Source organism: Dermacentor albipictus, chromosome 1 (genome assembly GCF_038994185.2).
Source record: "Dermacentor albipictus isolate Rhodes 1998 colony chromosome 1, USDA_Dalb.pri_finalv2, whole genome shotgun sequence".
Lineage (NCBI taxonomy): Eukaryota > Metazoa > Arthropoda > Arachnida > Ixodida > Ixodidae > Dermacentor > Dermacentor albipictus.
The window spans coordinates 348,894,347-348,918,771 of NC_091821.1; the positions used below are offsets into that span (position 1 = coordinate 348,894,347).

Genomic DNA, 24,425 nt, shown 5'->3' on the forward strand with positions numbered 1-24,425 from the left:
GTAATATGAAAAATCAGCAAGTGTGTTTCACCACACATCTCACCTGACCTAAGCAGAATGCCAAACCTTTGGCTAGAATGGCAAATAAGGCATTGAAGTGCTCTCTGATGCCACCATACCTGCTGCCCTTTGTTTCTTGCACCATCAAGCCATCAAAACGTGTCTCCATGTGAAATGCCATAAGCAGGCTTTCTGATGCATCTGACGTGCACTAATCAAGATGGACAAGCTCTTGCTAGTAGCACTAGTGGGAGCTGCTGCAACTAGCTACTAGGTCAAGCTCTCACTAGTAACAGTGTGCTAGTGAGAGCTTGAACATCTTGGTTAGGGCATGTCAGATGGGTGGAAAAGCTTGCTAACTTAATTTCTCTTAAAGTACTGAATAACATGTTTTTAGGAGTCTAATCTGACACTAAGAAGAGGAAAAACGTTAAATTCTTGGACAATGCAAAGAAACTTTGAAGAAGCATGCAGACTGCACACTTGAACTGAGGCATGCTGTCTTCAGCTCCATTCATTTTCAAGCAGATGTGAGATGTCTGATTAGTGAGTGTTTCATGAGGTACTATTGACTGTGCATCCTCCAACTCATTGCCAATCACCCAAATGCCCCACTCATAGGAAATCACATCAAATTAAATTGCTCTGCCTTAATCAACAAACAGCACCTGAACCTCACTTAACCTGATTGAGCACATGAACAATGCATCAATTCATTGATTTGATTGAGCAAAACACTTACCAGCACATTACAGAGAGAACAAATCTTCTTTGTGTCATAAGGCTGATGATGGGGAGCATCATCATTGTTCGAAGAGCATTTGCGAACACTGAGCTCGAAAGCTTTCTGTCTGATCTGCTCAATGTTTTCTTCATGTCTGCGAGCACTTTCTTCTTGCTGTTTAAATAGACAAAAAGTATGCATTTCAAGTTCACAACACTTGCAAGCCTACTATGAAGAGTATATTGAGCAGAATATTGAGGGAAGAAACATCACAATTTATCATGCTCTCAAGGGTTCCCCTTACAGCAACTCCATTGAAGTCACTCAATTCTTTTGTAACATATTAGTAGCTCCAATTTATTATCATGACAAGTTGTAAACTGTTAGCATTCTACTAAATGGCTCCTAGTGCAGTAACTGGGTGCCATTACCCTTAAAAATAATAATAGAGGAAAGGAAGGCACTTCTGCACAAAATGAAAAACATTATATAAAAAATAGGCACACTACAGTAAAACCTCATTAATTCAACATCTGCCAGACTAAAATTTTTCATATTAGGTGAATTTTCTAATTACACAAAAAGAAGGAACTAAAAAAAATAAGGGCAAAACTGTGTGACATGAGAGTGTCACAATTATTTTCTGTTAGTAGGACCACTTGAAGTAATCACTGATGTGGAATTGCTTGGTACGGTAGTTCCCTTTGCCAAAGATCACATTCTCAAGCCCGCCAATCAAGTGCAACATCTCACCATCACCACCACTGCACTCAACAAAGCTGCAGGCGATGTTCGGGGACTCGATAACTGTCCCTAAAGCAGGCGCACAAGTGGGCTTACTACCGACCCTGTCATCGCAATGAAATAGTTGCACTCTGCAGTTGTCAGGAGCTGGCTAGCGTAGGCTATAATGCAGTCGTGTCCGTGTTGGCATTGCGATAAGACGGTGTCGATCCCATAATCACTGGCATCGGATCGGACTTCTGTAGGCGCAGACGGGTCAAAGTGGGCCAAGCAGTGGATTGCTGAGAATTGTGATAAGACGTGAAAATGTGGCAGCCTGAGGGGAACCCTACGTAAAAGGCACGTCTTTCTTCAGAAGTTCAGTGAGTGGTCGAGCGATTGCTGCAAAATCTTTCACGAACCGTCGGAAATAAAAACAGAGCCCCACAAAACTCCGGACATCTTTGACAGACTGAGGTACAGGAAAAGCCGTTACTGCTCGAACCTCCTCCAGGTCAGGCTGTACTCTGGAAGCATTGACAAGATTGCCTAGCACTGTAATCTGTCGGCGCCCGAAGTGGCACTTTGATGAGTTTAATTTGAGCCCAGCCTTGCAGAAAACGTCAAGGATAGCTGCGACGCGCTTAAGGTGAGTCTCAAATGTAGGAGAGAACACAAGGACATCGTTGAGGTAACAAAGGCAAGTTGATTATTTGAAACATCGAAGCAAAGAGTCGATCATCCGTTCAAACATCGCGGAGGCATTGCATAAACCGAACAGCATAACCTTGAATTGGTAGAGGCCAGCTGGAGTGACAAAAGTGGTCTTTTCTTGGTCTTGCTCATCGACGGAAATCTGCCAGTAATCAGATCCAGGGTCGATGGAGGAAAAGAATTTGGCACCATGAAGACAATCAAGAGCGTCGTCGATTCGTGGTAAAGGGTAAATGTCCTTATTAGTAATTTGGTTTAGGTGGCGGTAATCAATGCAGAAACGCCAAGTGCCACCTTTCTTTTTGATGAGCTTGACCGGTGACGCCCGAGGACTTGACAAGGGCTCAACAATGCCTCTGGCGAGCATCTTGTTTACTTCCTGCTGAATAACTTGCCACTCTGCCGTGGACACGCGATACGATAGGCGGTGAATGGGAACAGCATCACCAGTGTTTATTCGATGCTTAACAAGGGACGTCTGACCAAGTGGTCGATTGTCAGTGTCAAATATATCATAGTAGGAAAGCAAAAGGCGATATAGGGCGGCTGCTTGGTCAGGTGGGAGGTCCGGAGCAACCATGGGACGTAATGGGCCGTCGAGGTTCAAAGCATCCTGCGGGTAATCAGGAGGATCTGGAGACACGTCGGCTGCAAAAGCAGTGATGTGGTCGTCTGTCACTGACCGGAGCATGGCCACCGCTATGCTTTCAGGTAACACTTGCTTTGTCAAGCCAAAATTAATAACAGGGACACACATCCCACCAGTGGCAAGGGTTATGACAGAGTGTGGCACAGAGTTGTAGCGCGACAGGAGGACATCACGAATAGGTGCAACAACATAGTCGCCATCAGGCACTGTTGCCGTTGAGGCCAATTCGATGAAGGTTAGGGCTTTTGGAGGTAAGCGAACAAATGCTGTAGAGCAGAGGGTGTTCGGTGGTTAGGGGCGAACGGCTTGAAAGAAGAGGAAGCTCGAGGCACAGCGTACTGTTGACATAGTCGATGAGGGCAGAATGCGTCGTCAAAAAGTCGAGCCAGAAGATTACATCATGAGGGCAACTGGTCAGCACGGTGAATAGGACTGGAACTTGGTGGCCAGCAATTCCTATGCGAGCAGTGCACATACCCCTGATGGCAACATTGGTGCCATTGGCGATGCGTACGGCTCGAGTGATGGTAGGCGTCAGAACTTTTTTGAGGCGACGACATAGGTTAGTGCTCATTATGGACAGTTGGGCTCCAGTATCAATTAATGCCGTCAACGGAACACCATCTACGTCTACTTCAATTAGGTTCGTGTTGGTGAGTAGTGTCAATGGAGGATTTGGACAAGACGAACGTGATGCAGGACTACCTCCAAGAGCTGCATGGCCCAGTTTTCCATCCGTCGGTTTGGCGAGGAAAAGCGGCGAGACTGGGGTGACGGGGAGTGACGGCGTTGAGGTGACGGCGATCGCATGGAGGAGCGGCTGTCAGGGGCATCGGAAGTAGGGTACAGACGGCAAGATTAATAATGGCGAGCGTCGGCGTATGGGTGAGGAGCAGGGAATGAGCTCCAGTACGATGGCATCCAGGTGGTGCGGCAGTGGTGGGATACATGACCAACGTGGTGGCAGCGGAAGCAGATCAGTTTGTCGTCTGGGGTTCGCCATTTAGCATGATTGCATGGCCTGGGAGCGAAATACTGGTCATTACAGGTTGTGGACATGGGAATGGGTGCCGAATCAAGTCGGGAGACAGAGCAGGCAGTAGGGATGCCAAGGTTCGCAATTTCTTTCCGCACAACTGCTTGCATAACGTAAATAGTGGGAGCCGCTTGGTCAAAGGTACCGTCAGGGGGTCGTGGATGAAGGGGGGTTGGACTCGCCGCTTAAATCTCACGGCGAACAATACGTGTGACATTCTCTTGAAATGGTCGTGTGACAGTAAGAGCAGAGCAAGAGGACGTGGCAGGGGTGATTGGGAGCTGGGAAAAGTGTGGGACGACGCAGCAGCTTTTAGCTACCTTGAAGCGGCGGCATTCTTTGACAATGACATCGATAGTAGAAACTTTGTTATAGATGAGCAAACTGAAGGTGTCGTCCATGATGCCTTTTAGGATATGGCCCACCTTGTCAACCTCGGTCATGTACTCGTCGACTTTCCGGCAAAGCGCGAGCACTTCCTGTACGTAGGAGCCATACGGTTCGGTCGATGACTGGACACGAGTGGCAAGCTCTTGTCGCGCTGCCTGTTGGCGACCTGACAGGAGGTTGCCATATAGGTCGCGAAGCTGCTCTTTGAAAATGTCCAAGCTGGAAAGCTCAATGTCATGGGTGCGAAACCAGACACTCGGTGTCCCGTCAAGATAAAAAATCACACTGGCAAGCATGATGGTAAGGTCCCAGTGGCAGCTTTGGCGAACAAGCTCCTACTTGCTGAGCCAGTCGTCGACGTCAACGTCATTTTGGGCAGAGAATGTCCCAGGATCACGGAGACAAGGAACCGTAACGTACGTTGTGGTTGGCGCCGCAGGTGTAGGTGGCGACAGGGTGGTTCCATCGGAAGCCATGAATGAGAAGACGACGGTGTGGCCGCTTAGGAACTCCATGGCGAGGACAGGGAACAATCCCCCTCCACCAAAATGTTACCCAAAGGACGAGTCAGTAAGATGAGCAACTATTTACAGGTTATATTTACAACAGCGGCTGCAGCGCCGACTGGTTAGATTCACAGCGCGAGTCCAGTTCGTTCTTCTTCCTCTTTTCTCGAGTGATCGTGCCCACACGCCTTGTTCAAACAATCAAACACCACACGTGTGTAACAATATAGACATTCCAAACCTCTTAGTATTGCCATGATTCGCCTCAATGTTGAAGATATTTAACCTCACTAATAACGCTGCTCAAGTTAGCATGCATACAACCACATTTGCTAAGCAGCTCGCTTTGTACCGTATATACTTGTGCATAAGCCACACCTTTTCTAGTCAAATTTTCTCAGGTGCGGGTTATACACAAATCAGGCCTATAGCTACACATTTACACACTGTAGTGCCATTGTTACTACTGCATCAGATAATCTGTGACAGATATCTACATTTTATTTCACAATTTATCGCCGCTTTCAAGCTAATCACTCTCAGACGAGCTCAGCTCATGAGCGCACTCCCAAAGCTGGTCATCCTCTGTGCAGTCCAAGGCGCTTGATATCCCCATTATTCAGAAGCTCTTTGCCATGGTGTCCACTGACATGGAATGCCACGCAACCAGAATCTAACTGCACACTTGCTGAAGAGACGCTATGTTCAGTTGCCCTGTCAAAGATGCTTCGTAGTTGCCCGCGACCATTCACTAGACATAGCACCGCCAAAATACCGTTTTGAATGACCGGTTTACGGAAATATCAAGTGGTTGCAGCACACCTGTCAAGCCACGAGGAATCATGACCAAGACCGTTTGGCAGTTGGCCAGCCAAGCTTTCACTCGGTCTGTCAGGTCGACATGCAACGATAATGATAATAGTATGCGGTGAGCTGTAAAAACTCACTGGCACCATTTTGTAGCTCTTTGGGGGACTGTCACAAAGTGTGCGCCCACGTCCATCTCAACAAGGCCGCCATTGTCGCCACAGCCGCAGCGCCGCTTACACGGTGGTAGGGGGGCAAGCTCCCTATTGTTCCTGAGCTCGCCAGACCGGTTGGTCACATGGGTCGCCGGAGTGTGACGAGGGACGAGGAAACCACCTCGGCGACCGGGGAGAGTGGTTTGGAAGAGGGAGCAGCATGGTCGGGCACAGAGAGACAGCTGAAGATGTGGTCAGCAGGCTGAAACCCCCCAGGCTGAAGTCTTCGCCAATAGATCGACAAACGATGCGAGTCCATCAAGATCTTCAGCAACGAAGTACCAGCAGCCGGACGCTCTTCAGATAGGGATCTTGGCGAACACGCCACAGATAAGCCTCATGTTCCAACCAGCTCTCAGAATTTCCGCCGGACTCTTTCTTTTTAATCGCATTCCATCTTTAGTTATTCATTGCGTATTCATTTTTGTATGCTCCGTTAGTGTAGTGTTGCCGCGTTTATTGCCAGGTGTATTTTTCACTTGTGTCACATATTTTTTGCTTATTTCGCGCGTGTTAAAAATTCCCGCGTGGTGGGCTTTGCATCACGCGTCACTTCAGAGTGTGTGTTGTGTGTGACCTGCACGCCTTCTGCAAAGCTTGGCACCGGCTGCTTTCAGTTTGTTTATTCTATTTTTTCATCATGTCTCTGCCTGATTTTATTTTATTAATATTAAATTGAGCGTGTGTTTTTACGTCGCCTCCAGTCTCATGCCTCTGGTCCAGAGTCGATCAGGCATGGAGCATATCGCCGGTCAGCAGTAGAACCATACATAAATGCACGTGGGGTGAGTTTGTTGTCGCCCCATCCCCTCTGGTTCAGAGAGTGCACATACATTACCCCCCATTTTTGACAGGGACTAGATGCGTTTTTAGTACGCTTTTTTTTTTTCAAATTTTGGGGTCTGGAAGTGGGGGGTGCGGGCTATACACGAAGACGACTTATACATGAGTATAAACGGTATACATGACATGACAATCTATAATTTCAAGAAATTCAATGTTACCCTAATTTCTGTTGAATTTTTATTTAAAGGTGCTCATTGATGATGCATCAGACAGAGGAGTAATATGAAAAAATATAAAAGAATTTGCACTTCTAATACATGGCAAGTGTCATCTAACAAACTGTTTTACTTGTCAAATTTTCCAGCAATAAGTTATGAAGTTATACTTCATTAAATCAAGCTTACCTTTAGGCAACGAATGTCTTTTGCAGCCCTGTAGATATTTTTCTAATAGGGCATCACAGTGATAAAGACATTCTTTCAGAAGTGTCTGCTTTAAACCATAACGCAAAAATCGGTTTTATAGGTTTAGATATTTACAGATGAGCAAACGTCCTGTTTACCTTTAGCTGGATCTTTTTCTGAAGTTCTTCAGTCGCAGCCAGTTGTGCTGCATTGACGGCAGTGAGACGTTGCTCCCTCTCTCTGTAGAGATAAAGGCCAGATGAAAGAAAACATTTCCACCAAATAGTGATGTAGCCACATATGAAAAAAGAAAAATAGCTCGATGAATAATGGGAAGAGCAAAACACGCATTAGTAGTTGAATGTGACTCGAGGAAATGTTTCAGCCATCAGCAGGATGCAAGTTTTTCTGACAACAGATGGTTAGGGGCTGCGTTATTGGTTGTTGCTATCAGAGTTTGCTAAGTGGCCTAAACATAGGGAGCAGGCATGACAGAAGTCCACGAGGCACATATAATGGGAGAAATGGTGAACAAAAGCAATACCCAAACTGATCCGAACTTGGTCCTCACATGCACTGTCAGTGCTTTACAGGTCAATGCCATTCTCAACTGCCACTTTAACATCATAAAACAGAGCAGCTGACTCGCTACTAACTTCCAGCAGCCACCTCGCGTAGTAGAAAAAAAAAAAAAACATTGAGGCATTTGTTCGTCAGGGCGAGAATACAGAAGCATAATGTTCCCAAGGGTTGTCAACTGTGTGGAGAGCCTCACAGCAAGGTTTGTCGTCACATAACAGACACAGGTGAAGCATCCAATTAGGTCTTTGTACATGAAATTAATAACAATCAGGATAATAACAATCATGATAATGACAATAATAATAACAATCTAATAACAATCTTAATAATAATATTTGGGGTTTTACGTGCCAAAACCACTTTCTGATTATGAGGCACGCCGTAGTGGAGGACTCCGGAAATTTTGACCACCTGGGGTTCTTTAACGTGCACCTAAATATAAGCACACGGGTGTTTTCGCATTTCGCCCCCATCGAAATGCGGCCGCCGTGGCCGGGATTCGATCCCGCGACCTCGTGCTCAGCAGCCCAACACCATAGCCACTGAGCAACCACGGCGGGTGAATAATAACAATCTTACTTCCAGTAATATTGTGTACAAAATTTTACATGAGGTGTGTAAAAAGGAATATACAGGGTAAACAGACTGACTTTTGCCTGCAGTTCAACAACCACTGTGTGCATGGGAAAAGTCTCCCATATTTACTTTTCTTCAGGCATGTTCGATTGCCTGGTCACTCCTTTAACGTGTGAGCACTTTGCTCTTGCAATTTGGTTTCCAACACACCTATGCACGTGAGCAGAGAGAATATTTTTTCATCCATAAATCTGGAATGCACACTAAACAATGAGAATCTGGGGTGGCTGACGTGCCTACAGCATATGCAGTGAAAGAGGGGAAGGCGGATACATTGTTATCTACTCGAAAACTCGAGACACTGGCTGCCGCTTGCCGTTTCTTCCGTGTGCATCTCACGGGGTGAGCGTAAATTTAACAAATCCAGTTTCCTTCACCATGCTACTCAAGTCGGCATTCTGAGTGATTTATTTATTTCCCCTGCTAGGAATCCACGCAAGATGACATGATGTCCAATTGTCCAGTAAACATTCAAAAACAGGAGGCTCCCTACATGGAGGCTCCCTAATTTGGTTTCCTAAAACTGTAATCCCAAAGACTTCCTCACTTCCGAACCACCCTATACCCTCTCTTTTTTTTCGTTCTTCTGCACCTTAGCTGTACCATAAAGATAACTGGAACAGGCTGAGCCTTTGTCTACGTGTATTGTGACATATGTTCCTTTCCACAAGTTGCTGCCTCTCTGTCTCCCTTCCGGGCTCCTTCTCTATTGTGCCTCCCCCTCTCCACTGGCCTATTCAACTTGCCCTCTCTCCTGCTAAATTAGTGTCATAAGCACTGGCACTGCGCAGCGACTATTTTCTCCCTGCCAGCCTCATTACAATGGGAGCCTAGCTACCACTACTCCCCATCCCTCTCTCTCTTCTCGAATTTATGACTTTTCTCTCCCACCAACCTCCATGCTTTACAAGCATGTAAAGCTGCCTTCCTCTTGCCCTACTTCGTTGCTGATAAGGCTGCTGTAAAGCTGCCAAAGTGCCTAGAAAAAGTCAATCACTGTCACCACTGTTCCTCTTCAGTTTGATGCATCTCTTGTAAAAGAATGGCCAAGCACTCTTTCCGCTGTCAATATCAGTGACAAAGTGACACATTTTTGTAAACCCTGAAAAAGACCTGTCCCCTGATTGAAACCGTTGAAGTTAAATAGTTGTTCTGTTTACCTTAGAGCATCACTCAAGTTCTCTCTCTCTCTGTTCACAAGCGTGCATGCGCGCGCGCGCACACACACACACACACACACACACACACACACACACACACACACACACACACACACACACACACACACACACGCACGCACGCACGCACACGCACTTGCACGCACGCACGCACACATACATACATACATATTACAATAGACAATGGTCTGCTTCGGACCACCGTGCGAGCTCCTGAAAAACACTTTGAAATGTGGTGAACATGGTTTAAATCATGAATCCGGGGCTTCAAAGAGCTGTGACATAATGCCTTACACATTTCTATCGCATTTAGCGCTAAATCTCCACTGAACTTGAAAAAGTTTGAAGGATACTTAATATTTAAATAATAATTATAAATGTTGTATATTACAGAAAGAAAAGAGTTCATTGCATAAATAAGTTGTGGCTTTATTTTCTTTGCAGTGCATACAGCTTCCTTTCTCGATGGTATATAGTAATGTGTGCTGTGGAGTTGGAAATATGTGCATGGATAGAGAGAGATTGACTAAGATTTCCCATCTCTATGGAGCCTTGATTTATTTAGTTGAAATCTACAACTTTACGAAGCCGTTTCTTCGCAGCTGTTGGGCAAAAACCTATCATATATATATATTTTTTCCTTTGTTCAAGGTGGTTCAACATTTTACTATTTGAATATGCTTGATTAAGACAATCTTGCTAAATCATGTTTATTTTCTTTTTTTCGTGTTACTATGGTGAGGTTGTGTTGCAGTCAGTCCATTAAGTTTCAAGAACTTGTGTAAAACAATTATATTTTCTGTTTCTATAATTCAGTAGGGCATCGAAGTTACTTGGCTGATGTTTAAGCATTTGAAATGACCTCTAAATATAGTTTCCTTACACCATGTCTTACACAACGACACCACCACGTGTGTGTGTTGTTCTTTGGCGCAAAATCTTTTCAGTATGCAAGATCACCAACTAGCCCAGCAGTTAACTCTTCTAAAGTACATCTCTTGAAACTGTTTGTGGAAATAAATCTTGAGGATGAGTAAGTTGCTGTGTTAAAGGTTCCTTGCGCTTCGAGCTCCAAGAGTCGTTTTGAGGGCCCTGCCTGAAATTAATGTCACGAGAAAAATTATGCAGTGCCACCTACGAGATTTCAGCTAATGTTTTTTCCCAGTAGATTTGCTGTACGCAGCACTTGGCAGCTGTGAATCCTGTGAGCTTCGTGCAAACTATGTGGTGTTATCACTGTGGCATACTTGTTGATACTGATGCTGTCAAGGCTTTATTCATTTATTTCCACCAACCACCTGATCCTGGGCACATGCTCTTTAGTAGGTATGTGCCATGTTTGAGGCTAATCATCATTGTCATGCATGTCTCCTTTGTGCTATCGATGCTGTTTTCACAAGCATGACAATGAGGAATTTCACATAAACATACCACCATCCTGTCAACAACAATTTCTATGAGATGCATATAACATCATCCTCATCCACTACAGTACTGCTTATTTGACCTCTGAAATACATGCACAGGCCGCTGCTCTAAGAGTTAGTGTGGAGCACAAAACCTTGCTGTAATTGACGAACATTGTTGTTGCACGATAGCATGGTGGTTAGAGTGGCGAACTCCCATTTGCACACTACTCCAGAAACATGGGTTTGAATTGCACTGGTGGCAGTTTTGGACAAGTTTTCTTTTTCTTTGCCCTACGGTGATGGTGAAGCTGGGGTTGACGAGGTGACCTTATGATGACAAAAATGTTACCTGCTGTCGATGACAACAGCCGTCTTCAGCTTAATAGTATGAATGGACAAAGCAAATGGACAAATGAACAAATAAACAAATGGAAAAGAAGCAAATGGACAAATTAATGGATGGACAAATCAAACCCAATTTCAAGCACTTAACAGGTGTTGCAGTAAAACTGTGACTCCACAAAAGAAAATTTCAGAAGCAGCCGCAGCAGTGTGGACACACTAATAGACAGTGAAACCTAAACTCGATATATGCTTGCCAGTGCACACCTATTCACTTCTACTTGCCTAGGCACCAGTCGCACCTCACGAACAATAGAAATTAGTTTCTGCAAAGAATGTGTTACAGCATATGCTCACTCCTTGATGGATAGCTTAGCAGACATTGCTTCAGATTTAGCTTAATTGATAGTGCTTTGAAATGCTTATTAAAACCACTAAAAATATTTGCCTTCTGTTTTCCAATCGTGCTATCAGTGTAAAAGAAAAGGAATACAATAAATAGGTGGATCCCACGCACTGTGGGAATCGATGTAAGTCTTTGCTTTGATCACGCACCACCGTTCGCGTGACCGTACACGCGAACGACCAGGCGTTGGGATCCAGCATGGGGTGAACATATTCGCTCGCTATCCGGTCACGGTGAGTTGGACCTCCACGATTTGTCGCGCGCCCATCAGCATGTTTTGTGGATAGCAACTCGGCTAGCAGGCATTCATCTATGAAAGGTGCAATAAATGCCCTTGCGATTGTTTGCACTACTATGCTGTCGTTCCTTTGTCCCAAGAGCACGGGTGTGAGAATCCCACAACGTAGGTTTAGACACTTTGCAGTTATAAATGAGTTGCACATACTACTGCAGATTCATTGCAATGCTGCACGGCACCTAACTGCCCAATTTTCTTATTAGCAGCCTTTCAGCCTGGACACCATGCACTCCGTAGAGCAGCTGAAAAAGATGCCATGCGGAAAAAGAAGGCTCCAAAGCTCATCAGGCTAAAGGTCAGAGGGCCAAGAGACACCGCATTGCAAAGGACCCGAAGGACTATAACCCTGGTGCCTATTAAATTAACAACTTTGAACCTCGTTTTCTCAACAGTTTTTTTAGCATGTTGCTCAGCTCGTGGAGCAGATATCTTGGTAGCTACTTTACACATTTTGATTGCGTTTGTTTTGTAAGGCTCTTTGAACTGTACTTTGGGAAATAGCATTCTTTTTTTATCCTAGTGTTTAAATATTTCTAAGGTTCCTTGTTTGCAGTGCAAGTGTGCTCTCTGCAGTGGCACTGGAGAAAACGTAAACTACAAATTTTAGTATGGCAAAAAAATAATTTTGAGAACGCTGTCTCCTTCTGCATACATTTGGCTGTACATACAGTATTTAACAAACTTTTTACTTCATTTTGTAAGCCCTCCAGTCCTTCCACAAAGTTAAATAAAGAAATAACTTGTTTAGCAAGATTTCTTGATATGGTTTTGAAATTTTTATGAAAGCATCATAAAGCCATTCTTAGTCTCTGTGCCAGTTTTCATCAATAAACACCAAGAAACAAGAAAGTTCGTACTGAAAGCCACATTCCCCCTTAAGAAGCTCCTAAGCAGACCACACATGCATATGTTGGTTAGTGGATATGACGTGAATCCGAGCACGTTGCTTCCGAGATATTTTGGCACACTGCAGGCAGTCAAGGTCGCTGCTTAATCTCCAAAGTGATGCCAAAAAGCAGCACTGGTTCTCAATAACCTGTTTTGTGCATTATTTCTGGCAAGGAGTAATGGCAGTATTTTTGGGCTTTTGTTTAAAAAAGGTCTGTTTCACTAGCTTTTTACGAGACATCTAATCGCATTTTAAATGTAAAACTTTGTGCAGAGGCTGCTCTGTACCTTAACTGTCTGGAACTAGATTTTTCTTACGTAGTCCAAAATTTTGCTGCAGTTGGTCTTAAAACTTTGGTGGCCAAATACAACAAGAACCTCTTGGTACATTTTGCTAAAACTGTAGAAGTGGGTGCAGGCACACATTATACAATAAGATCCATAGCCCAGATGGGTAGCTTTTTAAACATACAACAACCCAAATGTTTGAACCAGGAGCTTGCATGGACAAGTAATGCATAAATAATGTTCTGTCACAAAAGAGCTCTTCGCAACAATTTCTGGCGAGAAACAAATCACACTTCATGTGAATATGCCTCTCACCTTTCCTTCTGTTTCAAAAGACTCTGACGAAGCTTTTCCTTCTCAAGCTGCTGCAGCTGAACTTTTTCATCCTTCAGCTTCCTCTTCTCTTGTATTTCCAGCAGCTTGGCCTGACGCTCAGCCTCAAGAACCTTGCGTCGCTCCTGCATACACATTTTACACATTGCATTGACTGCTCACTAATACCTAGTTTCTGATATAGCTTCAAATCACACTGGGGACTTCTACACAACAGCTTTATCCCATGACTGTAGTTAAACCACTCATACGAAATCATACACATTTCTAGCAAATTTCTATAGTTCAAAAATATTCTTCAATTCATAAAGGCTTTTTAAGATGAATGCAGAGACATATAGAAAAAGGTGAAGTGTGGCCTGCAATTAAGCGGGATGCCTATTTAGCTTTTTACCATCAATAACATCTTGGATATGTGATGAAAGGCTCCAGGTTATCTATTTACACAAGGATATTTATAAGGCCTAGTGCATCAAGTCAGTCACTTTTTCGAGTCATGTTTTCAAAGCAATTTGAACAAACTCAGCACGCCCACCTAGATTTTCTTCTACTGCCTAGATGGCTGCAGTATCGGCATTTGAAATCAACAAAAAATTCACTCTTGCTTGTTTTACTAAAATGGAGGTAAGAACTTTTCTAGCACCTGAAAGGCTGCATTGATTCAGTTTTTGTTTTACAACATAGATGGCAGCATCTTTTGAGTGCTCAAAGACAGCATTTTGGGCAATTTTTGCAGCTTTTTAGCAGCTTTGGAACGATGACGTCCGCCACTGACAGCTCGCACGAGTCACACGTGCTAAAGAAAACAGCTGCTCAACTATGACAGTGATAATAAAGAATGAAAGTGATGCGTTAGAATTTTGTTTTTGGAGCAAAGAGGATGATGATAGTCTACTCTAATCGTTTCTTTTACTGGAAGTGATGATTCAGAAAGCGAAGACATTAACTTGGCCCGACAGTGCTGCAGCGTGGACGCCGACTATTTCTACCGTGTCCAGAATGGGGGGGAAGGGGGGCTGTCATCTAAGAATGCAAGAAAAACTTCCTTCCAAGAAGAATTTCACTTTGCAGAATAGCTCATTTTGAAACGAGGGCATTTTTCATTTATTTCTAACTGCACCATTTGTGGAAATGGCAAGTACATGTATTTTGCAAGGTGAAGAGGTAAAATGACATTTCAAGCTTAAAGCACAAAGAAAATTGGTTGAAAGAGCTTTACAAGGGGTTTTGATGGAGTCAAGTTTAAAAATAAGCCAATAAACGAAAAATCAAAATAAGGTCATTCTTGGTCAAAATAATAAAAAGCTTAAGAATAGGGCTATGCAAATACTCAAATATTCAATTTCAAATTGAGCAGTGAATGTTTGATTAATTTGATCTGCAAATGAAATATATAATAATAAATTTCTTAAATATTCGATTTTTCGAATAACGCCACCTTCAGTGAATGAGCCAGCCATGCTCGATGACTTGACACAGACCGTGTTTCCACGAAAAACAATCTTTTGTCAGTACAAGGTTCAACCATGCTGACCAGACCGATCAAAACAAATAACACCATGCAAACATTATTATTATTATTATTATTATTATTATTATTATTATTATTATTATTATTATTATTATTATATGGAAACATACAAACACACAAAGGAAACAGGGCAGAAGCAAGCTGACAACTGCCACCAAGAGGGGCACAACGCCTGCCTGCTCTTTTGGTAGGAGGGAATGAAAAGAGCAGAAGAGGAGGAGAAGATGGGAAACAAAGAAAAAGGAATGAATAAACGAAATAAACAAATGACAGAGACACAGACTAAAGACAGTAGGAACACGGCAAAAATGTCTGTAGACGGGAGGCCAAATTAGTTTGCTGCATGAAAATTAGCAAGGCTCTATGGGCCTGGTCGCACTGAGCAGCAGGCCCTCTCGGAAACAGGCAATTGTCAAGGGTCATATATTTGAGTCCTATGCAAACAGAGAGGGGAACAACAAAAGCAGCACATCTGGAAAGCACAAAAAAAAAAATGCATGCGTGAAGATTGGGCCAATTAGCCACTGGAAGGAATGCTGATCACATTGGATACACAAGTTCAATATGCTCACAACTAGTTCACAACTATTTAATTATCACTAACAAAGATAAAAGCACTATAACTTCCGGAACTTTGATAACTGACATCAGTGATCATTTTCCAGTATTTTCCTTTATTGCTAGTACCAACCCTAAACATGCTTCTAAATCACCGGTGTCTTATTATCGCTGCATTGATTCAAAATCCCTCGACACCTTTCGTAATGAAATATGTACAGCCAACTTTTCCCATATATTGTCGCTACCTGACGCAGATGTTGCGTACGATGCACTAATGATTGTGTTAAACCAAATATATCAAAACTGCTTTCCTTTAAAATGCTGTCGCAAACGAAAATCAAAGAAACCATGGATTACGAATGCCTTATTGAAAAAAATAGAAAGAAGATCGAAACTATATGCGCAATTCATTAAATCCAAGGATCCTGTGAAATTTTCTCAATATAAGAAATATCGCAATAACTTGAACAAAGAACTACGTCAAGCCAAGTACGAATACTTCAGCTATTCGTTATCAGATAATTCTAGCACGAACCCTCAGCATCGATGGCATGAACTAGGTAAACTGCTTGGACGTCGCTACAACAGTGGTCCAAACTGCATTATGCGCGATGGTGCTGTGCTGACAGGGCAGGATCTCTCAAATGCTTTTAATGATTTCTTTGTGAATATCACAAATACAGCAAGCTCTCCTATTAATTCAACAAACACGTCAATTCACCAAGCACCAGGAGTCTCGATGTCGATGTTTATGCCCCCTACAACCGAAAATGAAATAATTTCTGTATTCAGAAATCTTAAAAACAGTAGGGCTTTAGATATTAACGGTTTTCAAATAAAACCTCTAAAGTATGTAATTGATTTGTTAGCCCCAATATTAACACACATATTCAACCTTTGTCTCAGTAGTGGAGTATTTCCTAAGCAGATGCAGATTGCAAAAGTTATCGTGATACACAAAGGAGGCGATACCTCTGAACTGTCAAATTATAGGCCTATTTCTATTCTACCGGTAATTTCTAAAGGCATAGAAAAAATTATTCACATGAGAATAACAATTTTTTTAGATAAGCATTCCGTTTTGTCGAATGATCAGTTCGGGTTCAGACCAAAAAGATCCACTGAGTTGGCACTGCTCAAGCAAAAGGAACTCATCATAAATGCATTTGAAGACAAGCTCCTTGTCCTCGGAATTTATATTGACTTTTCGAAAGCCTTTGATTTAATCAATCATGACTTGTTAGTAAATAAACTAAACCACTACGGTATAAGAGGGATTCCTAATTCTTTGATACGGTCATACCTTCAACATCGTAAACAAATTGTAGCACACAATGAAGCTCTGTCTGATGGCCAATACATAAGATCGGGCGTGCCGCAAGGCAGCATCTTAGGCCCTTTGTTGTTTTTAGTTTACTTAAATGATATATTTTACACTAAGCTACCGGTGAATCTTACTGCCTACGCTGATGACCTTACGGTGCTCATTACGGGTAGTAGAGAAAATGACTTATCCTCTAGAGGTAATGAGTTTTTGCAATACATGTGTCAGTGGTCGCAGGAAAATTACTTAAAGGTGAACACAAGCAAAACTAAAGCCATAGTATTTCGAGCGAAAAACAAAGTTGTAAAGGATATTATGCTTAAGTTTGAGAACAACTATATTGACATCGTGCGTACTATCAAGTGCCTGGGAGTAACCTTCTCGGAATCGCTTAATTGGGATGCCCAAATTAATAACGTAAGATCAAAAATGAATAAAGTGAATGGGGTGCTATGTCGTCAACGGTATGTGCTATCAACAAAAATTAAACTATTAATCTACAACGCTTTCTCAGTTCCAATACTTAACTATTGCCACACTGTCTGGGGCACAAGTACGAAGCATAATTTATCCAAGATTACTCTTACCCAGAAACGTGCGATAAGATTAATTGCTAACATACCATGGTATGCCCACACAGAAAGCTATTATTCCGAGTTTAGCATCATTCAAGTGCCTAATCTTTATGCCTTCAGATTAATTCTTATGTACAAGAATGCTGTTAGAACAAACAACGCAGGTATGTTGACACTGTTCAACCTTCAAAGCAACGTGCCCATGTACAATGTACGCCGTTGCACCCCTTGGTCTACACCGTTTTGTCGGACTGTGTACCGATTTCAATCAAGCGCCTATAAACTTCCCTGTTACCTTAACACACTTGAACGTAATAACATCTCCCTGGAAGAAATATCGAAAAATAAGTTAATTAGCGTTTTGCCACTCCTGCACTAGTGTATGGTGTTTCATCCTGTTTTTGTATGTCGCGCTATTGTTTCTTACATCACACAATGTTAACAAATGCACTAAGGCTGTTGTCAATTTTGTACGTATATTTTCTTACTGATCCCTACTGTATTTTTTGCCCTTGTACGTTCACAAATTTCGCAATGTATTCCAATGTTTCTAGTATTTCTCTGCGTTTGTCATGATTAAGCTGTTTCTCGTCATACTGTCATGTGGGGCGTAATGGGGTTTTTTTCAAGCCGCTGCATGCGGCTTTTACCCTTGCGTCCGCTCTCATTCTGTATTCTGTGGAAAGAGAGAAATAAAGATTATTATTATTATATTATATTAATATTCACACACCACACACAGGTTTGCACAGTTTGGAGCTTTCTACCCACATGCGAGCACACAGACGAACTTGGAACGCGTGCTTGCAAGTGTTGCCGCCTGCTCGACCGCGAACCCAAACGCTGCTTAACAAGGCTGTCAATCTAACCTGTACGCATGATCTCGCTTGATCTTGGAGGCAAGAGGACATTGCACGAACTTGCCAAGGACCTCCAGATTTGAGAACTGACATGATTACGAGTGACACAATGTACATTTCCTGCTTTTGTCTGTCACACAGATGATTGGCTTTAACAAGCTGACAATAGCCCACAGAAACCGACTGCGACCAAGATGGTTAAAACCACCTGTATTCTGGAAGAAAACTGGAAAGCAATACTTTCTAACCAATACAAGATCACCATTAAGCACAGTATGGACTACTATTAAAGTCATCATCATCATCATCAGCAGCCTGGTTACGCCCACTGCAGGGCAAAGGCCTCTCCCATATTTCTCCAACGACCCCGGTCATGTACTAATTGTGGCCACGCCGTCCCTGCAAACTTCTTAATCTCATCCGCCCACCTAACTTTCTGCCGCCCCCTGCTACGCTTCCCTTCCCTTGGAATCCAGTCCGTAACCCTTAATGACCATCGGTTATCTTCCCTCCTCTTTACATGTCCTGCCCATGCCCATTTCTTTTTCTTGATTTCAACTAAGATGTCATTAACTCGCGTTTGTTCCCTTACCCAATCTGCTCTTTTCTTATCCCTTAACGTTACACCTATCATTCTTCTTTCCATAGCTCGTTGCGTCGTCCTCAATTTGAGTAGAACTCTTTTCGTAAGCCTCCAGGTTTCGGCCCCGTAGGTGAGTACTGGTAAGACACAGCTGTTATATACTTTTCTCTTGAGGGATAATGGCAAACTGCTGTTCATGATCTGAGAATGCCTGCCAAACGCACCCCAGCCCATTCTTATTCTCCTAATTATTTCCGTCTCATGATCCGGATCCGCCGTAACTACCTGCCCCAAGTAGGTGTATTCCCTTACGACTTCCAGTGCCTCGCTGCCTATTGTAAATTGCTGTTGTTTTCCGAGACTGTTAAACATTACTTTAGTTTTCTGCAGATTAATTTTTAGACCCACTCTTCTGCTTTGCCTCTCCAGGTCAGTGAGCATGCATTGCAATTGGTCTCCTGAGTTACTAAGCAAGGCAATATCATCAGCGAATCGCAAGTTACTAAGGTACTCTCCATTAACTTCTATCCCCAATTCTTCCCAATCCAGGTCTCTGAATACCTCCTGTAAACATGCTGTGAATAGCATTGGAGAGATCGTATCTCCCTGCCTGACACCTTTCTTTATTGGGATTTTGTTGCTTGCTTTATGGAGGACTATGGTGGCTGTGGAGCCGCTATAGATATCTTTCAGTATTTTTACATACGGCTCGTCTACACCCTGATTCCGTAATGCCTCCATGACTGCTGAGGTTTCGACAGAATCAAACGCTTTTGGTAGGAGGGAATGAAAAGAGCAGAAGAGGAGGAGAAGATGGGAAACAAAGAAATAGGAATGAATAAACGAAATATTCATTCGTTAAAGTGAACACCCCATATGTATTTAGAACAACTTCACTATTTTTTCAGCTAGCTTCAGAGGGAAAAAAGCACTTAATTTTATTTGACAGACATTTTATCAACAAAAAATATTTTCCAGACCTTTCTATAAGAGCTGGGTTGTTATCAGTGCTGGCAAGTTAATTTAGTGTTTCCTTTAATAAGAGTAAAACATATACTATGCACCTCGATATATAGGTACCCAAGTTACTGATGGCTAGGAAGATTCTTGTCGAGTAATGCAATTAGCCTCATGAGCATGTGCAGCACAGTGATTTTTGTACAAAATTTGGAAGCATGAAAGCTTGTGGTAAATTTTCTGATATGTATTCGATTCAATATTCCACTTTTCTTTTTCTTAATTTCATTCAATATTCGATCTAAATCTACTGCTCCGTGTTTGGACACCCCTACTTAAAGGGTTAAGAGTGGAGTGTACTGTACAAGCATTTGACAGTTGGCATAATAAAAAATTTATGTGCGACTGACCTCTGCAGCTGCTTCTTTAGCAGCTTTTTCTTCTTGTTTTCTTTGCCGTTCTTCCTGAAATATGAAGGTCAAAGAGAAAGACTGTTGACAAACCAATCATGACACAATGCAGTGCTTGGAAATACTAAGCTGCTGCACGGCATTACATAGTAACAGAACAAGACTTAATTAGAATGCGGCATAAGCCAGGGCATGCAGCAGGTTAACAGGCAAAGTGCAGATCTTCAAGAAGTCCTTGATTTTTCATTGAAACACGTGATCAGTGACTCGACCACAGTGACAGCAACAAAATAGTGGCAAAGCGGAATTTGCGAGCCAAGTTGAAGCCTCATATGTGCAGTGGGCATTTCCTTAACATACAGAGGCATGCACGGCCATTGCTGATGAGATGGCAAACATCTACAGCTATGTTAAACTGTCTGCGCTACCAAAGCCAGTGCCATGTTACAGCAAGCACTGGGAATGAGGAGCAGTTCATGAATGCGTGAATTAGGCTTCCTTCATTGCGGCCTCACAGCCTCGCGACCCTGCCATTAGCATCAGTTTAAAGGATGCATGTGTGTTGTGAAAAGTGAAATTTCCATCTTTGTGGTGCTGAATTTCTTGAGAATGTTTTGCACTGAAAAGAAGCCATGGAAGTTTCTGATGATGTCCCAGGGACAGAGCAAACAGGTGCAGTATTCTTAGGTAACAGGTGCTGCCCCAAGTGTGGAGCTTGCAACACAGCTAAGATAAAAGAAACTTTTAAAATTATGAGTGTATAACTTGCATCTACTCTTCCAAAAAAGTAAATTGCAACCCATGGTGCAGTGACAACAAAAGCTGCTGCACATTACTACATGTTTGTGCATTATGTAACTTCATAGTGATCCTGTGGTGTCATCGTGGTTATTGCGTGAGAATCATCTTAACTATGTGTAAACCTAAGTAGCCGATTACAGTTCAATGTCACAGCACACAAGTTCAAGCCAGTGCATACTACAGTAATCTGGGCAAGTGGTCTTGAATGTGACTAGCCTATGCACTGACTACGGGAGGGCTCCAGAGCCCGAGCCCCCTCTGAAGGTTACAGGGGCGAGGGGGGGGGGTGCTCAACGCCCCCCCCCCCTCTAACATGTCATTGCCAGAGTTTGGTCAGCCACATCATTTCAGGTTTCTTTTGACTTGCCTCAACCTTTTCCACTAAAATTTTATTGTGGCTAATAGCCTACTGCATCAATGTTGACACAAACCTGCACGGATTTTAATTCATACTTTGCTTTATTTCTGCAAATCCTGACAATAGAACAAGCGCATTAGAAGTACCAGAGGCGGCTGCCTCATCCGTATTTTCTCACCTCAACATTGTTTTAAATTTCCACTGCAAACACCATGCACATACACAATATATTTAAATATATACACAGGAAATAGTTTATTATATATTTAAAGAGAAGGAGGTAGCCAAATAACAATTATTTCTAAAGGTATGGATAGCTTATGCCTAGAGAATGAATATGTTGCTGTATGTTCACCTCACTTCAAAATGCTTTGTGTGCTTTTTTGACCCTGAAAAAAACCTGAAGACTTTAGTGACCCCTTAGGCAGACTCTTTTATCAACAGCGTGTGAAATGCACGCGAATGATATGTGTCTCAGTATGGCTTCTCTTTCCAGTAAGCAAAGCTAACGACTCATAAAATAAACACTTCTAAAAATTTACAACATTTTTTAGGGATAGAAACACCATCACTTGCATGCAGAAGACAAATATACACAGGTTGTCCCAATTACCTATCATGCACCAAGATTTTAACAAAGGCAATGCGTTACTCGAAGAAAACCTAGTGCATATTATTTCCAGTACAGTGGAGTACCTGCCAGTATGTTTTTCATTACTGAGATTTAATTAGGTAATTGTAATTCATTATCTAACTCGAGACATACTATCATAATTATCAACACGTCTTGGTGCAAAGTGTCTTGTATCAAAGTGTCCTGGTGTAGGGCCAGCCAAGGGACAGCCAACTGCGGTATTTTCAGCGACGTACTAAATGCGTACTAATTTTTTTTCTACTGATAAATAAACCTTGCGAAATATGGCGATTACCACGTAACTATGCACCCACCCGCATCATAAAACAGCGCCCTTGGACGGGCTTCTTCCAAGTTAGCCAGAACAAAATGAAGGAAATAAAGAAGAAAATCACCGCCCAAGCACTCCGTACAGATGGTTAACCAGCAAAGCTTAAACGTGTGGCCCCGGTGTTTATAAGTGGATTAATCCTAACGGTTCATTAAATGACAGCTTGGTAGGCTGCCGGATCTTCAGCACACAGCTGCTGCTTGCACATGACTGCACGAGCGTTTTTGTGCCCAGGCCGCAGCATCGGGACGGCGTAGACGAGCTCGTTGCCGGTTCTGCTCCCAGCGTTGCTGATCGAAAGCTGCCTGCTCCTCAGGAGTACGTATGATGATGCGTGGCCTACTCATTTCGGGGCTGGAGAGAAACTGCTGCGCACCCGCTCGCAGCCAATCGCACGCCTCTTTCACTTTTTTTCCAGGTATTCACATGGGGTTGCATCGGAGAAGTTTTCGGTGTACAGGCGACAGACGGACGGATGGACGAATCAGCTAGCCTTATCGTGATCGAGCTAAAAAAAAAAATTATGGAGTTTTACGTGCCAAAACCACTTTCTGATTATGAGGCATGCCGTAGTGGGGAAATCTGGAAATAAGGACCACCTGGGGTTTTTAATGTGCACCTAAATCTAAGTACACGGGTGTTTTCGCATTTCACCCCCATCGCATGATCGTGCTAGTGCCTTATCTGCCGTGCCTCGGCTGAAGTAACATGTCGCGTTTGGTGTTAGTTAGAAACGAGCTGTGATAGCTGTTGTCTTAGCACAAGACAAACTGCGTGGATGGTCCCTTTTTTTTTTTGCCACAAAACCTATAACCACAAAAGCAAATTGACAATGTCAGTGCTGATGTTTAAAGGTGTGTTTTGTTTCATCCCAGTCACCATGTCTTTCTCTAATAAGCAGAAGATAAAAATGATCCTTGCCTTGGGAGCTGGAAATGACAAGAGCAAGGCTGCAAATATATATCAGTCATGGAAGTGTGGCGGAAGACCAAACACGTCGACTATCATCAGAAATGTTGAAAACCTGAGACAAACCAACAGCTTCAAGAAACAACAGCTTAGGACTCCATCTTTGAGTCTTAGACTATGCACGGATGTTCTAGAATTCATGGCCTCAAACCTTCACACTAGCGCGCAGAATGTGGCCACCCAGGTACCAATTTCCAAGTCATAAGTTTGGAGGATTCTTAACGATGGCCTTTCACCCATACCACGTTAACCAGCACCAATGTTTGGAAGACAGGGACCTATATAATCATCTAGATTTCTCAAACAGGGTCCTCACAAAAGTCGATGAGTCACCTGACTTATTGAGCAACATCATGTACACAGGTGAAGCCAATTTTCACAGAACGCCCAAGTAAATTTGCATAATGCACACTATTGGAGTGTCTACAATGCACACTGGGTAAAGCGCAATTGGCACCATTACCAGTGGTCGTTCAATGTGGGGTTTGGAATTTGCGCCGGTGCTATAATCATACCCATCTTCTTCGATCACACACTGACTGGACAGCGTTACATGGACGAAATCCTTGAAGGAGTGGTAGATAAGTTTCTCAGTGAAGTCCCGCTGTCACGTCTTCCACTTGTGTAGTATCAGCAAGATGGAGCACCAGCACACAGCAGCAGCCGAGCCCGAAACTGGCTGGATGCGACTTTTCATGCGCAATAGATTGGAAGGCACGGGCCTGTAAATTGGTCGGCCAGGTTCCCTGATCTCTCTACACGCGGTTTGTTTCTTTGGGGTTATATGAAAGATTGTGCTTACATGATCGAGACAGATGTTAAATTAGCTCAAGACAAGGACAACGGATGTCTGCCATAGAATTCAAGCATAGGTCATCAAGAAAGCCACTGAAGATGCGATAAAGTGAACACAGTACTGCGTAGCTGCAGAAAGAGACCTATTCAAACACATCCTCTAGGCAGCAGCTGGTGTTCAATGGCGCTTACGAATTCATAGATAATAAGGGCACACTAAAATCTGATGGTTTTTTTGTTTTTTGTTTTTGTGCAGGCGTGCTGACTGCCAATTCAGCTCATTTAGAAGCGGTTATTTACTTTCTTGAACGCATCAGTTTTGCCTTTTCTCTACACGTGGATCGCTTCCCGATATGTTTATTTCACTTTTATTTTTCACCACGAGCTTGTTTTTGCAGCAGTATACACTCTCATGAAAGAAA

The 24,425-nt window shown here is 43.0% G+C and overlaps 1 protein-coding gene across 2 annotated transcripts in view; it reads right to left on the reverse strand.

The window, feature by feature from the left end:
- ssp3 (short spindle 3) overlaps positions 1–24,425 on the reverse strand; it is a 249,820-nt gene that overhangs the window by 168,566 nt on the left and 56,829 nt on the right. For both annotated transcript variants that reach the window (XM_065424845.1, XM_065424929.2), the window contains exons 13-16: positions 20,116–20,169; positions 13,297–13,439; positions 7,113–7,194; positions 743–898 (exon numbers count right to left, since the gene is read on the reverse strand). In XM_065424845.1, coding sequence (XP_065280917.1) covers positions 743–898; positions 7,113–7,194; positions 13,297–13,439; positions 20,116–20,169 — 435 coding nt within the window. The remainder of the gene's footprint in view (positions 1–742; positions 899–7,112; positions 7,195–13,296; positions 13,440–20,115; positions 20,170–24,425) is intronic.